Source organism: Carcharodon carcharias, chromosome 12, assembly GCF_017639515.1.
Source record: "Carcharodon carcharias isolate sCarCar2 chromosome 12, sCarCar2.pri, whole genome shotgun sequence".
NCBI lineage: Eukaryota > Metazoa > Chordata > Chondrichthyes > Lamniformes > Lamnidae > Carcharodon > Carcharodon carcharias.
Window position 1 is genome coordinate 140,632,883 of NC_054478.1, and position 18,238 is coordinate 140,651,120.

Genomic DNA, 18,238 nt, shown 5'->3' on the forward strand with positions numbered 1-18,238 from the left:
CTCTCTCTCTCTCTCTCTCACCCTGTCCCCTCTCTCTCTCTCTCTCTCTCTCTCTCTCTCGCCCTGTCCCCCTCTCTCTCTCTCTCTCTCGCCCTGTCCCCCTCTCTCTCTCTCTCTTGCCCTGTCCCTCTCTCTCTCTCTCTCGCCCTGTCCCCCTCTCTCTCTCTCTCTCTTGCCCTGTCCCTCTTTCTCTCTTGCCCTGTCCCTCTTTCTCTCTTGCCCTGTCCCTCTTTCTCTCTTGCCCTGTCCCTCTTTCTCTCTTGCCCTGTCCCTCTCTCTCTCTTGCCCTGTCCCTCTCTCTCTCTTGCCCCGTCCCTTTCTCTCTCTCTCTCTTGCCCCGTCCCTTTCTCTCTCTCTTTCTCACCCTGTCCCCCTCTCTCTCTTTCTCGCCCTCTCCCTCTCTCTCTCTCGCCCTCTCTCTCCCCCTCACTCTCTTTCTCGCCCTGTCCCCCTCTCTCTTCTTCTCGCCCTGTCCCCCCTTCTCTCTCTTTCTCTCTCCCTCTTGCCCTGTCTCTCGGCACCCCCACCCCTCCCCAGCTGCCTGGCCCCCTGTCTCTTGCTCCACTCCATCTCCTTGTTCTCCTTTCTTTCTCTGGTCAATGTTCTACTGGGAATCCTAACCTGGGAACATTGTTTTATATTGATCGATGAATTGGCGATCTCTCACTGAGTGCTGATTAGTTTGGTATGCTGTCTAGTCTCCCTTCACACCACCAAACACTTTTACCTTCTGAGTATGGTATACTGGCTTTCCCAAAAACGATTATTTCAAACTTGTCTGTGCAGATGTCAAAGCTAAATGTGTGTTATGTCCAATTATATTAAAAGAAATTACTTCTACAAGGGATTGTTAACATGACAAAGATTTTAGGGGAGATCCACATATCCTATTCTGTTTTCTGTGGCACTTTTAATAAATTTCCAGTTCATTATCTGTGCTGATGTTAATGTGACTGGGTGCCAGTTATAAATTCCTTCTTTCTGGTTTTGCTGGTCAGATGACATTCATAACAGTTTCCCAGTAGTTGTGTAATCAATCCTCAGTGATTGTGAATTGTTAAAGCTTAGCATGACTGTCCAAATCCAAACATTCTCGAGCCCTGAATCGCTGTACAGCCAGTGAAGTACATTGGGATTGTGATGACTGTTGTAATGTAGGAAATACAGCAGCCAATTTCTGTACAGCAAGCTCCCAGACAGACAGCAATGGCTGGATAATCAGTTTTTTGTGATGTTGATTGAGGGATAAATATTTGACCAGAACACCGGGAGAAACCCTTTACTCTTCAAAATAGTACCACAAGATCTCTCATGCCCACTTGAGAAGGCAGACAGAACTTCAGTTTGATGTCCCATCTGAAAGGTGGCACCTCTGATACTGCAGCACTCCCTCAGTACTGCAGTACTTCCTTGATTTTGTGCTCTAATCTAGGAAGAGATGGGACTTGAACCTACAACCTTCTGACTCAGAGGCGAGATTGCTGCCCACTGACCCACAGCTGATACTGGGTTAATCACTGTAGATGTCAGACCTCTTGTAATCTCTCAGTGTTAAATTTTGGTGATGGTTTATACAGCCATCTCAGTTCCTGAACTCTGTACACCTGGTTTCATTGCATGATTTAAAAATAATTCTATCCATTTTGAAACCCTAAACCATTCGGAACACCATTCTGAGCAAGTCATTCAAGGTTTCCACCTGAGTATTGTAAGATTTAGAAAATCCAACAAAAACCTCAATTTCTAATATTGACATTTCTTACATGGAGGAACTTGGCACCCAAGCTCCCATCAATTTTAAAAGAATAGGTTAAATAAAACATCTGTGCACTAGTGCATATATCACACATCATGGGGGAGGAGGTGGGGGTGATGGTGGTGGGGAAATGTGTGCATTGTTCAGTTAGTCATTTGATAGGTAAATGGGATTAGGTAGGTAGGTCAGGTGTTTCTCATGTATCGGTGCAGACTTGATGAGCTGAAGGGCCTCTTCTGCACTGTGAGATTCTGTAATATACAGAGCTTGAGAATTGCTGAAAAAGACACATTGAAGCCCTTAACCTTGCACTCATCAGGACAATTCGCAAGAATAACAATATATAAATGTTGTTTTCCCCTTATATCGGTATTCTTGTGAAGTGTCCTGATAAGTGCAAGATGGAAAGCTTCGACATGTCTCTTTTTTTCAGCGATGTTGTTCAGTTTTTAGTTACCAACTGTTAACATGCGATTTTGCATTATCTGGTTTAAAACGGCCAAACTAATTAAAATTCACTTAATTAAATGTGGAATAAAGAAAACTACTAACAGTAATGGTGAATAAGAAACTGCGGGAACCACCTGGTTCCTGATGTCCTTCAGGGAAGGAAATCTGCCGTCTTTACCCAGTCTGGTTATATATGTGCCTGCTGATCCACCATAACGTGGCTCACTTTGAACGGCCCTCTGCAATGGTTGAGCACACCACTCTTGTATTCAAGAAGGCGACTCACCACTGTCTTCTCAAAGGCAATTGGGGATGGGCAATAAATACCAGGAACATTCGTATCCCGTGAATGAATAACAAAAAATGTAGAAAGAAAGCAGTGTATGTCCTACATAGGTAGTGAGAGCATGAAGTATGTCCTCCATTCTGAAAGATTAACCAAGTATCCCTCTTTCAGGTTGCACTGCTTCCAGCAACAACAATTGCGAACAATGTCTGAGGAATGTTTCGGTGAGTAACATAATTAATTGTTGCGTTGCTGTAGCCCAGTTTACCTGATAGGTGTGATATCAGGCATAAGACCACAGGGATAAAGGGATAGAAGGATATGGGATCAGGGTGAGTAAAGAGGGAGGAGGCTCGTGTGGAACATTGACACTGAGGCTAGAGCAGTTGGATGGATGCAATATGAACAGAATTACCATTGATTCACAAATGTTAAGCCGCAGAGGGAGACACTTTACTTATTGTGTGTGTGTAGAGCAATCTAAAACAGATCACACTGCCCTGCTTTCTGCCCCCCAAAGTTTGCATCTTTCGCTGTTTGAAATATGTATCCAAATTTCCTACAAGAGATGCAGATGTCTCTGACTCGACCCATCACTGTGGCAGATCTTTCCATGGTCCAATAGCCCTCTCTCTCTCTCTCTCTCTCGGAATTTCTCAACTCTACCTTCACCATATAATTTTAAATGAGTAGTCTTGCTAATCTCTGCTGCAGTGTTTAAAAATTAGGCACAACAGAAATAATAAGCGATTAAACCACACTGTGATGTTTTCCTTAAAGAGGATCTCTCACCATTTGTAAGGCCTGACAAGTTTAAAACTATTGAGGGGAAACCTTGCCTGTCAGAAGCCAGGGGTTCAGAGTTTGTAACATTGTCGATACCATTGTTTGCATTGGGAAATCTGTAAAAAATTTCAAAAGCACTCTGGCATGTGTTCATCTGATACTTTGTCAGGAATGTGTACACACATGATGTATCACACTACTGTTTCTATACAGGTGTGTGTGCATGAGGGCGTGTGTGTATTACATAGAATGTATAGCATGTAAACAGGCCACTTGGCTCAACCAGTCCATGTCCACACAAGCCTCCTTCCACTCTATTGACTTGATCTAACCCTATCAATACATCCTTCTATTCCTTTCTCCCCTGTGCTTAGCTGCCCTTTAAAAGTTTCTGTGCCAGTGTTGGGCAACCTGTGGCCTGAAGGCCGCATCCAGCCCATCAGGGTTCTGAATGCAACTTGCGAGATGTTTTGTTGACCGTTACCCATACGCAGGGTTGCCAGGTTCCGCTAGTTTCCACCCGTGTAATTTTTTTTTCCTACCGGTATTAGTAAAGTGATACACATGTTAAGCAAGGGCACGTGAAGTGAGGTGTGTGCTGATTGCGCACAACATTCTGAGAGCTGTGCGCTCCCCCTGCGTCCAGTCAAAGTGCTGCTACAGTTCAATCTGCATGTCCTGCAAATTCTAGATACGCAACTAGCAAAGTTACCCTCTCACGGGAGAGCCAGCTTGGTTACGACACCGGTGGACATGGGAGGTTGCGCTTTTTTATGTCACCTTTGCCGGGAATGGAAAGCCATTCTCAGATGGCGGATCAGTGAAACAATGCATCATTGAATCCTCGGTGGGGTTTAAAAACCAAGAGGAAAATGTCAAACAAGCTAAATGTCTGCAACTCAGCAGGCGTATTGTGAGTCATACACATGCAGTCTTTCTCTGCAATGGGACACATCAGATGCAAGAAGCACAACAGACTAATGGATGGAAACCTCAGCGCTGAATTGTGAAGCGTCCACACATCCCCGAGTCGTAATCTAAGAAAGCTTGCGGAGGACAGATCCAACCACAAGTCACACTGAGCATGATGTAAGGGAAGCGTGAATGTTTCTTTTGTTTTTACCATTTGAAGTTGTTGACAGTTCTATTACAATATGAATGATTAAGCATTTTCTATACCTCATTATGAAATATTCGGCATGTTTTAAATGTATTTAACCTTATGTGGTCATGGTTAGTGCACATGCCCAATTTCAACCTTGCGGCCCACTGAGATGAAGGAGGGCCACTCGTGTGGGCCACTCACAGGCCTAGGTTACCCGTCACTGATCTGTGCTATTCACCTCAGCCACTTCCTGTGGTAGTAGCAAGATCCACATCCTCACTGCTGCCTGGGTGAAGAAGTTCCTCCTGAATTCTTAATTGGATTTATTAGCGACTATCTTATATTTCTGACCTCTAGTCTCCTAGTGCAACCTCCCATTTCCACCGGTGTTGTAACCAAGGTGGCTCTCCCATGAGAGGGTAACTTTGCTAATTGCAAACCTAGAATCTGCGGGGCGTGCAGATTGAACCGGAGCAGCACTTTGGACGCAGGGGGAGGATCCCCCACAAGTGGAAACATTTTCTCTATACCTACCCAATTGAACACACCATTTATAGACCCCTATCAGGTCACTTACTCAGCTTTCTCTTTTCTAGGGAAATCTTTCCTGAAGTTGTGACCTCTCAGCTCTGGTGGTCTCTTCTCATCTTTTCTCTACCTTCATCAGTGTTCCTACACTGTCTCTGTAATCAGAAATCTTATTCATGGGGTCATCAGAAATCAGAACTGTTCCCAGTACTAAATCAACAACTTAATTTTTATATAGTATTCCAAATACAGTGCACTAAGATGCCTCTGTTTTCATGAAATGTGAAACGATCGCCTCAACTGTTGCATAAAGGAAACCTGATCTCTATTTTAGCCCATCTTTATGAACGACTTATTGTCTAGCCTGCTTCTCTAGAACAAGGAAAAACTAAACTTCAATAAATCTGTTTGAAACTCAAAAGTAGCAGCAGAGTTTTGTTTTTACACGCAGTGCAAAGCTGCATTAGCACAATTAGCTGGGTTTTAAATCAGGAAGCTCCTGGCATCTGTTTTGAACAGTGAACAAGTTTTTCAGTTTTGAAGCAGAGAACTGCAAAATCTTGATGGATTTGCACTAAACAAATTACTGAAATGCACAGAGAGACGTTCCCTCAGTTCACTGACTCATGTCTGTCAATTCAGAACGTGTTGCTGTGTGTGCTTTAATAGTTTTCTTTAATATTGCAGTGTCTGTGGTGTAACACCAACAATAAATGTGTTGACTACCCAGTGAGGACAATCCTGCCACCCAAGTCTTTGTGTCATCTGTCTGATGCACGATGGGGAGTCTGCTGGGGTAAGTGCCTAGAGTGTATTTATCATCTTTACTTATTGTGAAATGCTTCTTTACTCCATTTCTTGAATACAATTCCAAATGAAACATTAATATTTCTTCCTCAATGCAAAATCCTCTGCCCTCTCCCCCCATGGCCTCTGCACTGAGTAGCTCCTCATCCTCCATTAAATCAATCACCATCCTGACGCACCTTTTCCCCCTCTCTGATGTAACTACCCTCCTGTCCTCCCTTAATCCCTTCCTACCTAGTTCTCACTCCTTCACTACCAGCTCTGATACGTCTGCAGTTGTGGATTGATCCAATCACTGCCTCTCCCTGCCATTGTACCCCTCACCATAAAAATAACATTCTCCCAACCTACTTATTTCCCTAATGTGGCATCCATCTTTCCTTCCCTCAAATCCAGAGGGCACATGTTTGAGCCTATCTTGAAGGCACAACTGATTTAGCTGCCAGAACTGGCTAGCTTTACATTATTGAGCCCCATTCTCCTCTGCAAGAACTGATGACTGCTCCAGGTCCTGAAGAGAAAACATAATCTCCACCCTGTTTTTTTCCCTTGCCAAACATCTGACTAATTCTTTCTCCACTGCCCCTTCTAGTCCCCCTTTTCAACAACCAGTACGAGCAACATCTTGTTCACCATGACTGAGACTATTTGTTCTGCATCCTGCACTGCTTCTCGCCCTTGCCCTGACTCCACATCCTTCTCTAGTTTCTCTCTCATCTGTCTTAAGTTCATTTTGTTCATGAGGTCCACCTCTTGCTCTCTTGACCTTATTCCTACTAAACTACTGACTACTCAACTTCCCTTGCTCTCCCCAATAGTAGCTGATCCTATAAATGGCTTCCTTCTTTTCAAAACTGTCTTTTATCACCTTGCTTCTCTAAAGACTCGCCCTGAACAGCTCTTGTCCTTGTAAGTTACTGTCTGGTCTCCAGCCTCCCCTTCTTAGCCAAAGTTTTCCCTTCTTTCCCACAGTTCCTTATTTGAATCTCTCCAACCAGGTTCCTGTCCTCCTCACAGCACTGAAAGTCCTGACCAAAGTCTCAAAGGACATCCTCTATGCATGTGGTGCTCATCAACCTTAGACATTGTCAATCAACACCATCTTTGGCCAGCAACACTCCTTCCATTCAGTGGGATTGCCCTCACTTGGTTGCACTCCTAGCCAGCCAATTGCAGCCAAAGTATCTCCACCAATGGCACCTCTTTTGCCCCCTGCACCATGACATCTGTATTCCCCAGCAATCTGTCCTTGGTGCCCTCCACTTTCTCATCTACGTATTGCCCCGTAGCAAGTTCACCTGAAGCCACAGGGTAAACTTCTGCCTGTACGCTGACGCCAACCACCTCCACCTCCCTATCTCTGTGTTGTCAGCCAGATTTTCTGACACCCAGTTTTGTATGAGCTTTAATTCCCTCCAATTAAACTTTGGTCCCTGCCTCTACCACAAACCCCGTACCATTGCCGCCTACTCCAGTCCCTCCCTGGTGTGGCTGCAGGAGCTGGAGAGCTCCCCACACAGCCGCACGCACATTTCAGAGTTGAAGATTATATTCTTTTGTTTGCCATGGTGGGGGGAGAGTTTGTGATTTCGTCCTTTGTTCCCTGTTGAGCTATCTAATGCAGGATCAGATGTCAGCGCACATGCTAGACTTGACTTCAAGCTCTTGATCTTCGGCAGCCTCTGGAGCACGTTCTGTGTCGGTGTGCCACAGGAGGACAGGATCAGATGTGGTGTTCTCCCTGATCGAGCGTTGTTAAAATTGTCCATCTTCATGTAGGTGTTACTTGGGTAAAGCAGCCTGAAAGCTTTTTGCTTTCTGCTGCCTGCTGAACCACTTGTCCTAATGAGCTGCCTCCTGTAATTAAGAAGTTTCCTTCTCGAAGAGAGCTTTAAGGGGTGGTGTGGGGGAGGCAAAACAAAACTTGTTTCATTACCGTAAATATGAAAGCAAAATACTGCAGATGCTGGAAATCTGAAATAAAAACAGAAAATGCTGGAAATACCCAGCAGGTCTGGCAGCATCTGTGGAGAGAGAAGCAGGGTTAAGGTTTCGACTTCTTCAGAGCTCCGAAGAAAAGTTGGGTATTTCCAGAATTTTCTGTTTTTATTCTTGTTTCATTACCACCGTAGAACAGATTTGGTGTTTAGGCTGTCGAGTTGCAAAATTGCTTAACAGCGTGGCAGCAGAGAGCTCCATTTCACAAAAGGTGCGATTATGTGGTTTGAAGGGCAAAGCTTTTGTTTTTGGCACAGTTACAGCTTGTTTTTAAAAGGCAGTTACTATTTTTAGAATGGAACTGCAAGTTAGTTTCAGGCTCTTGTGAATTGGTCACGGGGAAGTGAGATGCAGAATCTCCATTGGGCAACTTTCTGAGAAAATGAAAACCCGTCGATGCCAAATGTTCATAATTTGGTGTGACAGAGCAACCAGGAGAAACAGTGTCACTTTTGGTGCTCCCCCCCTTCCCTCCAGCTTTATCATTACAATCAGTCCTGTGCCACTGCTTTGGTTCATTATACCCCTCAACTTCTGCAAGCGGATCTGTCAGGGAATTTTCCTACCAATTTGCGATGTCTTCATTCACTTCAATAATGTCGAGTGACATTGGTACTTGCTTTCAAGAGTTAGGTTGAATCCCAGCCTCAGTCAGCTTTTTTGTGGAGGGTGGGAAGTATCAAAAGTGGGAATGAGGTGCTTTCTGCACGGGCCGGGTGAATTGATCCGAATTGTGCCCGCATCTAGTAATGGTTCAAAGGGAAGGCAGCAGAGTTCTGAGAGCAGTTGAATCCCAGGAAGAGGGAGTCAATCAATTCAGCATCCCTCGATGGAAATGCGCACGTAAGAAAGGGTGTTCATAATGTTTAATTCTGAGAGTCAGCACAGGATCATTTAGTATGAGTCACAAACCAGAAGTGTGATTGGTTGCAGTATATTAAACCCACCGATAGTTATTTTTTCGGTGTTCTTATCAATCACACATCTAACCTATGCCACTTTCGATTTTTTTTCTATCATTTGCACTAGACCAGAGGATAGTTCCAGTTTTCCAGAGGAGTTCACTGAAATTTGTGTGGCTCCAACATTTTGTACTCTTCCCTATGTTTACGACTTTACAATATCACCAAGATTTTACGAAGCAGGGACACAACCCTGCCCCTTGTCAGAAAGCACTTGGTGAGACACTTGAATGGGCACCAACGCCCTTTCAGTTTGATTCAGGCAGAAGACAGTGTTTTGGGAGCCTTTGTTATTGACTAGTAAAAACAAGTAAACTAGTAAACAAGCAAACTAGTAAAAACAATTTCACCTGAGGGTTAACCCACTTTTAGCACTTGCCTTAGGTAAATAGCTTTGTAGTCCTTGCCAATATGTAGATTTTTGTGGCATAATAGCAGTGTGGGCATAGGGGTTGTTACATACAGACTATTGGTTAACTATATGCTATCATAGCTTATTACAATTGTGCTGTTGCAATCTAAATACAGGGCCTGCTTTGTAGTCCTTGCCAATATGTAGATTTTTGTGGCATAATAGCAATGTGGACGTAGGGGTTGTTACATACAGACTATTGGTTAACTACATGCTATCATAGCTTATTACAATTGTGCTGTTGCAATCTAAGTACAGGGCCTGCTTGCCCACAGATAACCAAGCTGGTTGTAAATTAAAGAAAGGCTAGCATTTGTTTGTGGCATTGTAGTCGCTGTTGTAATGTAGGAAAGCTGGCAGCCAGTTTGCACACAGCAAGCTCCCACAAACAGCAATCAACTAGGGAATCTTTTTTTTTGGTTCTGGTTGAGGAATAAATATTGGGCGGGGCGCTGGGGTGAACTCCCCTGCGCCTCTTCAAAATAACGCTGTGGGATTTTTTTACTCCTACCTGAGAGGGCAGGCAGGGTTTTGATTTAATAATCCCATCCAAAAGACGACCCCTCCCTCAGTAGCACCCCTGGCTGTCAGCCCAGATTTTAAATGCTGTGGTCATTTGAATTGGTGATTGGAAGAAAGCTTTTGAAAATTGCTGAGGAGAGGGTGGGGGTGGAGGGAGTAGTTGGGAATGTAGAGTCTAAGAAGAAAAATTCACAATGTAAACTTTTGGGTTTTTGGTTATGTTATGTTCACTTGATTGTTGTGAACTTAATTGGTTTGAGTATAATTGATATTTAGTCTAAATCTGTGGGTGGTGGGGTGTGATACAATTTCTCCAACTTGTTTCTTGGCCTCCTCAGTCCACATGTGGGACTGGGTAGCCTCAGTATAATTCTTGTTCTCACTTCCCTTCTTCCCCCACCCCATCCTCAGCGAGAAGGCACTTAGGTGCCTCTCCTGAGCGATGTGATCTAAATCAAGAGATCAGTGAAGTGGGAGAGTTGTAAAGTGTAATGCAGCCACACAATTCTCAGACTAGGGGAAGCAGATAGACTGGGTGTGTAGGGGTACATGGAATGCAGGCATCATTACCATTCAAGGAATGAAGGTGATGCTGATGGGCAGATAAAGCAAGATGCCATATCACAAATGCGTTCTTCCTCGCTCTTTAGAGCTGATGCAATGTGCACAAACAAATGAAAAACCAAACACGCGAACCCGTTATATCACTGGGACAATCTCTTTTCAGAAGCACTTCTGCATTTCTATAGTTTGGACCCCAAGAAAAGGAATCTGTGCGCTGCCTTTAAAAATTTACATTGCTAAGATCAGTTTCCATTCCACGTAGAATTACCAATATTTAATTTCATGTGGAAGTTAATGGTTCACAAAAAGAGGTAGTTGCAAGATAGAGAACGGAGGCGTGAAAGCAAGAAGTTTTCGATGGGGGAGGTTGAAGTACATTTAAGGGACAAGATTGTCACTAAAAGAGGTAATCTAATATTCTTGCTCAACAGGTCAACTTCAATATGAATGAATGTGGAAAGCAGGTTAAAATTTCTGATTGACTGGTCATGTCATTTTGGAAACACACTTGCTATAAAACTACTGGTACACTGCCTTGTTGAATTCATACTTGATTGAAACATGTAGATTGCTTCATGTAACATGACATTGACTGGACTCTGTACACACTTAAAATAAGCAATGTGCTGTTGCCTCAGCAGCCAGACTTTGTGTGCTTGTCCTTCATGTTCTATTTGGATTCTGTTTTCACTTGGTTCCTTACTCAGCAATGAGGTTGGGAATAAACAGTGCCAATTTCCCCAATTAGTTCAGTCTTATTTGTCACAGCTCCTGATGTACATAACTCTGTTTGGTCCAATGAAAATTAAAAATGCAGACACAGCAGTAAGGCTTATGTTTTGATACAAGTGGGGTTGCTGCTTAGTCGAGACACATGAAACAACTTGCAATCAGTTAACCCGCAGAGCTACTGAAGTAGTCGGAGAATCGAAGGGGAGAAAAAAGGACAAGTGCCTGAAATGGTTTGGGGAACGCACCAACTCGACAGAGCTCCGTGTAACCAAAACTCATCAAAACGGGGTGTGATTCGGATAAAATTTGAGAAGAAAAGTCACACAGACTCGAAACGTGAACTCTGTTTCTCTCTCCACAGATGCTGTCAGACCTGCTGAGTTTTACCAGCATTTTCTGTTTCTATTTGAGAACTGCCATTCGGCGCAGTTGGGATATGTGTTTGATCAGCCAAGTGAAATGAAAGAAGCAATTAGAGGAGGTCACTGGGAATCCTGGCACAATATAAGTCAACCTCTTCAGAAAGGAATGTTGGGTGAGGGGAGTTTCCAGGGAAAGTAAGATTATAGCTAATGAAAATGCTATTATCCGAACCAGAAGTGGCAAGATAGCTCTTGGCGAGAGATGAGGCTTTATCGCATTAATGTTGCTGGATTTGACTTGAGGTCAAGCAGTGCTATAACCCACTGTGTACGGCCTACTGAAATTATCACACATGCGGGTAAAAGTGTGAATTTATTATAATGAGCTCTTAACTACTTGCTCAAGCTGGCTATTTACTTCATCACTTCCTGGTTAATTGAGTTGGATTTCCTGTTTAGAACATTACAGAGTTTATCTTTGTGTGCCAGCTTGCCTGGACAGGTGTTTTGAATTTGTACGCAAGGGTAGATTTTCTGAGCCACTCCCCCCCGACACGGGGGCAGTACTGCTCCTTACCTCATTAACACGCCTGTGATTTTTCTATGTACGCTGCTGGATGCAATTGAGGGCAAAATCGACCTTATTGGGTCTGGGTGCTGTTGCATAAGAACATGAGAAATTGGAATAGGAGTAGACCCCCTCGAGCCTGTTCCGCCATTCAAAAAGATCATGGCTGATCATCTTCTGTTTCGATTTCCACATTCCCAACTAACCCTGGTAACCTTTGATTCCCTTGCCTAACAAGAATCTATCTCCCTCTGCCTTAAAAATATTCAATGACCCCACCTCCACCACCTTCTGAGGCAGAGAGTTCCAAAGTCTCTGAGAGAAAAAATTTCTCCTCATCTCTGTCCTAAAAGGGCGACCCCTAATTTTAAAACAGTGGCCCCTAGTCCTGGACTCACCCACAAGAGGAAACATCCTTTCCACGTCCACCTTGTCAAGGTCGTTCAGGATCTTGTATACTTCAATCAAATCACCTCTCACTCTTCTAAACTCCAGTGGAAACAAGCCCAGTCTGGCCAACCTTTCCTTATAAGACAACCCACTCATTCCAGGTATTAATCTAGTAAACCTCCTCTGAACCAGCACCAATGCATTTACATCCTTCCTTAAATAAGGAGACCAAAACTGCACACAGTATTCGAGGTGCGGTCTCACCAATGCCCTGTATAACTGAAGCATAACAACCTTGCTTTTATGTTCAATCCCTCTCGTAATAAAGGATAGCATTCCATTAGCCTTCTTAATTACTTGCTGAACTGAACTTTTTGTGACTCATACTAGAACACCTAGATTCCTCTACAGCTCAGAATTATGCAGCCATTCTCCATTAAGTAATACTCTGCTTTTTTGTTCTTCCTGCCAACGTGAACAACTTCACATTTTCCCACATTAAATTCCATTTGCCAGATCTTTGTCCACTCACTCAACCTGTCTATATCCATCTGCAACCTCCTCATGTCCTCTTCACAACATACTTTCCTACCTACCTTTGTGTCATCTGCAAATTTAGCTACTATGTCTTCACTCCCTTCATCTAAGTCATTGATGTAAATCATAAAAAGCTGAGGCCCCAGTACAGACCCCTGTGGGATTGCACTCGTCACATCCTGACAATCAGAAAAAGACCCATTTATGCATACTCTCTACTTTCTGCCAACCAGCCAACCTTCTATCCATGCTAATATGTTACACGCTATACCATGCGCTTTTATTTTCCGTAATAATCTTTGTTGTGGCACCGTATGAAATGCGTTCTGGAAATCCAAGTACAGTACGTCTACGGGCTCACCTTTATACACTGTGCATGTTACTTCTTCAAAAAAACTCCAATAAATTGGTTAAACATGATTTTCCTTTCACAAAACCATTTCCTTTCCTTTAAACTCCAGAATGTGGTTTAAAGGTTGAATACAATTTACGTTTCAAATGTATTGAAGGTGTTCCAAACCTCTTCATTTTCTTTTGCAGTGAACTTTGAAGCTTTGATCATTGCCATGTCGGTGGTTGGGGGAGTTCTAATCTTGTCACTGTGTATCTGCTGCTATTGCTGCTGCAGGAGTCGAAAGCGCAAGCAGTAAGTGTTTGATCTTCCATTGAAAACCCAGAGTGTTAGTCCACCAGCACAGAAACAGCTCTTAGCAAAGGTCACAAATGACATCTTGTGTGACGGTGACAGAGGTGAACTCCTAGTCTTTGTGGACCTACGTGCAGCCTTTGACACTGTTGACCGCACCACCCTCCTTTAACATTTCTCTTGGGTTGGACTGTACTTGCCTGGTTCTATTCTAATCAATCTAATCACAGGCCAGCTTATCGCTTGCAGTGGCTTCTCATCCTGCTCGCTCACTGTTACCTCTGGTGTTCCCAAGGATCTATCCATGGCTCCCTCTTGCTTCTCATCTACATGCTGCTGCTCGGCAACATCATTTGAAAGCACAACATTAATTTTCACTCTTCACTGGCGACACCCAGATCTACATCACCGCCACCTCCCTCAACGACTTTAATATTGCTAAATTGTCACACTCCTTGTCCGACATCCAGTAATGGATGAGCAGAAATTTCCTCTAACTAAACAGTAGGGAGACTGAAGCCATTGTCTTTGGTCCCCACGGCAAACTCCATTTCCTAGCTACCGACTCCATTCCTCTTCCTGGCTGTTGTTTGAGGTTAAACTAGACGATTTGTAACTTGGGTGTTATATTTGATGCAGAGTTGAGCTTCCAACTGCACACCTATGCCATTACTAAGACTACCTATTTCCAGCACAGTAACATCGCCCGACTTCACCCCTGTCTCAGCTCATTGGCTGCTGAAACCCTCATCCATGCCTTCCTAACCTCTAGACTCGACTATTCCAACACGTTCCTTGCCAGCCTCCCTTATTCTACCCTCTGTAAACTTGAGATCATCCAAAACTTTGCTGCCTGTGTCTTAACACACACCAAGTCCTGTTGCCCCATCACCCCTGTGCTTGCTCTCCTACACTGGCTCCTGGTCAAACAATGCCTCGAGTTTTAAAATTCGCCTCCTTGTTTTCAAATCTCTCTGTGACCTCAACCCTCCTTGTCTCTTCAATCTCCTCCAGCACCACAACCCTCAGATAGCTGCACTCATCTAATTTTGGCCTCTTGAGCGTACCGATTTGAATTGCTCCACCATGGGTGGCCGCACCTTCAGCTGCCTATGTCCTAACCTCTGGAATGCACTCCTTAAACCTCTCCACCTTGCTCGCCTGCTTGAAGACTCTGTTTAAAATTTGCCTGTCTGCCCTAATAACTCCTTATGTGGTTCAATGTCAAGTTTGTTTTATAATTTTCCTGGGAAGTGGCTTGGGATGTTTTATCACATTCAAGCTGATGTCCATGTATATGATGGTCCTGATACAGGCTTGGACATTTGAATTCTTGACCTGTAGCTGGGTTTACTGGGGATGCATAATTCCAGAACAGGCCCTAAGAGAGGTCTCAAGCTGTGCTTCATTCCCTATAGTTCTTTAGCACATGAAATACTGACACAACATGCACACTGGGATATAAGTATCCACATTTTGCACGCCCAGACTAGCCGAATGTAGCGAGACAACAGAGAGCACTTGGTGCTTTGTTTGGGAGGAAGGATCGGGATAAGAGGGAGGGAGCAGGTAGAGTGGGAGTGGGGAAGGGAAAACCAGTTATGTAAAGAAGTGGAAATCCATTGCAACTTTCTTCATATGTAGTTTTAAAATGAGCAGGAACTGTGCAATTGAGGTGGAAGTTGAGGAGCTGCGAGGAATCCTCTAATATGTACGTGCAATACTGATAGGCATATTTTATTCTTGTGTTGTGTTTTCAGGTGGGGAATGGTATGAGAGAGAGACTCTTTATTGTCTGTGCCTTTTTGATTTTATTCATTCACAGGTTTTTGGGAGTTGCTGGCTGGGCCAGCATTTATTGTCCATTCCTAATTGCCCTTGAGAAGGTTGCCTTGAACCCCATCTGTCCTTTATCATAGTGGTTTGATGCAACTGAGTGGCTTGCTAGGTTATTTCAGATGGTATTTAAGATTCAGCCACATATAAACTAGACCGAATAAGGACAGCTGATTTCGCTCTCTAAAGTACATCAGTGTACCAGCTGGATTTTTATGACAATCTAGTAGTTTCATCATTCAAGGATGACTGGTCTTTTAATCCAGATTTACTCCCATCATTAACCCGGGTCTCAGGATTATTCTGGAAATGAGAACGGGTACCTACCAGTTGTTGAGCAGTACCACTGTGCAGGAGCTGCTATTTTATTGGCTAATTTTTGGTGGAGTGTATTGGCCACACTGAGTCCAATCTACTGGCATTCCAAGAACAATGACCTAAACCATCCCGTTCTAATGGTGGAAGACTTCACTAGGTCTGTTATACCTGTTACTCTGGAGAATGGTAATTTTGAACAGATCTAGCAACTCAAGACTGGGCAACCATGAGGTGCTGTGGGCCATCATCAGCAGCAGCAGAATTGTGCTTAACCACAATCTAACCTCATGGCCTGGCTTATCCCCCACTCTACCATTACCACCAAGCCAGGGGATCAACCCTGGTTCAATGACGAGTGCAGGAAGGCATGCCTAGAGCAGTAACAGGCATACCTAAAAATGAGGTGTCAACCTCGTGAGGCTACAACACAGGACCACCTGTGTGCCAAACAGCTTAAGCAGCAAGTGATAGACAGAGCTAAGTGATTCCATAACCAACAATCAGATCTCAGCTCTGCAGTCCTGCCACATCTGTTGTGAATGGTGATGGACAATTAAACAACTCACTGGAGGAGGAGGCTCCACAGCTATCTTCATTCTTAACGACTGGGGAGCCCAGCACATCAGTAAAAAAGATAAGGCTGAAGCATTCGCTACAATCTACAGCCAGAAATGCGAGTGAATGATCCATCTCGGCCTCCTCCAGAGGTCCCCAGCATCACAGATGTCAGTCTTCAGCCAATTTGATTCACTTCCACGTGACATCAAGAAACGGTTAAAGGCAATGGATACTGCAAAGGCTATGGGCCCTGACAATATTCCGGCAATAGTACTGAAGTCTTGAGTTCCAGAACTTGCCACACACCTAGCCAAGCTGTTCCAGTACAGCTACAACACTGGCATATACCTGGCTATGTGGAAAATTACCCAGGTATGTCCTGTACTCAAAAAGTAGGACAAATCCAACCCGGCCAATTACCGCCCCATTTACTCTTGATTATCAGTAAAGTGATGGAAGGGGTCATCAGCAGTGCTATCAAGCGGCATTTGCATAGCAATAACCTGCTCACTGATGCTCAGTTTGGGTTCCGTCAGCGTCACTCAGCTCACTGATCTCATTACAACCTTGGTTCAAACATGGACAAAAGAGCTGAACTCCAGAGGTGAGGTGAGAGTGACTGCCCTTGACATCAAGGCAGCACTTGACCCAGTGTGGCATCAAGGAGCCCTAGCAAAACTGGAGTCAATGGGAATCTGGGGGAAAACTTTCTACTAGTTGGAGTCATACCTAGCACAAAGGAAGATGGTTGTAGCTGTTGAAGGACAATCATCCCAGGTCCAGGACATTACTGCAGGAGTTCCTCAGGGTAATGTCCTCGGCCCAACCATCTTCAGCTGCTTCATCAATGACCTTCCCACCATCATCAGGTCAGAAGTGGGGATGTTCACAGATGATTGCACGATGTTCACCATTCGTGACTCCTCAGATACTGAAGCAGTCCATGTCCAAATGCAGCAAGACCTGGACAATATCCAGGCTTGGGCTGACAAGTGGCAAGTAACATTTGTGCCAGACAATGACCATCTCCAACAAGAAAGAACCTAAACATCATCCCTTTACATTCAATATCATTACCATCGCTGACTGCCCCACTATCAACATCCTGGGGATTACCATTGACCAGAAACTGAGCTAGACCAGCCATTTAAATACTGTGGCTACAAGAGCAGGCCAGAGGCTGGGAATCCTGTGGCGAGTAACTCACCTCCTGACTCCTCAAAGCCTGTCCACCATTTATAAAGCACAAGTCAGGAGTGTGATGGAATACTCTCCACTTGCCTGGATGAGTTTAGCTCCCACAACACTCAAGAAGCTTGACACCATCCAGGACAAAGCGGTCTGCTTGATTGGCACCCTATCCACAAACATTCACTCCCATCACCACCTGAACAGTGGCAGCAGTGTGAATAATCTACAAGATGCACAGTAGGAACTCTCCAAAGCTCCTTAGGCAGCACCTTCCAAACCCATGATCACTACCATCTAGAAGGACAAGAACAGCAGAAACATAGGAACACCACCATCTGGAAGTTCCCCTCCAAGTCACTCACTGTCCTGACTTGGAAGTATATCGCCTTTCCTTCACAGTCAGTGGGTCAAAATCCTGGAATCCCTCCCTAACGGCACTGTGGGTGTACCAAGACCACAGGGACTGTAGTGGTTCAGAAAGGCAACTCACCACCACCTTCTCAAGGGGCAAATAGGGATGGGCAATAAATGCTGGCCCAGCCAGCGACACTCACATCCTGTGAATGAATATTAAAAAATAAATAAATTGCTGTAAATTGGAACAAAAATGATCTTGGGCCGCATTACAAGGTGTCAAAAAGAGGTTTGGTGAGAAGGGTCTAATGAGAATAGGTTGCCAAAGAATATTTGCATTGAACAGGACAAGTGAAAAATATCTGTACAAGATTTATTCAAAATCTTTGGGGCCCAATTACGCTTTGGATTTCAGATCATTTTGGTTTTTGGTTACTGTGAATAAACTTGCATTTACAGTAGCTTAAGCCTTGTCTGGCTACAGTATAAAGTAAATAAAATGGCTAGAAAAGAAAGATGTATTGCTAAATAATAAGTACAGGATACCGGTAATAAGTTCCCACCTGTGGT

At 44.1% G+C, this 18,238-nt stretch overlaps 1 protein-coding gene across 2 annotated transcripts in view; it reads left to right on the forward strand.

Annotated features, from left to right (window-relative positions):
- Positions 1 to 18,238, forward strand: part of LOC121285278 (pituitary tumor-transforming gene 1 protein-interacting protein-like) — a 100,211-nt gene that overhangs the window by 77,730 nt on the left and 4,243 nt on the right. For both annotated transcript variants that reach the window (XM_041201684.1, XM_041201685.1), the window contains exons 3-5: positions 2,664 to 2,716; positions 5,599 to 5,707; positions 13,306 to 13,411. In XM_041201684.1, the coding sequence (XP_041057618.1) occupies positions 2,664 to 2,716; positions 5,599 to 5,707; positions 13,306 to 13,411 (268 nt within the window). The remainder of the gene's footprint in view (positions 1 to 2,663; positions 2,717 to 5,598; positions 5,708 to 13,305; positions 13,412 to 18,238) is intronic.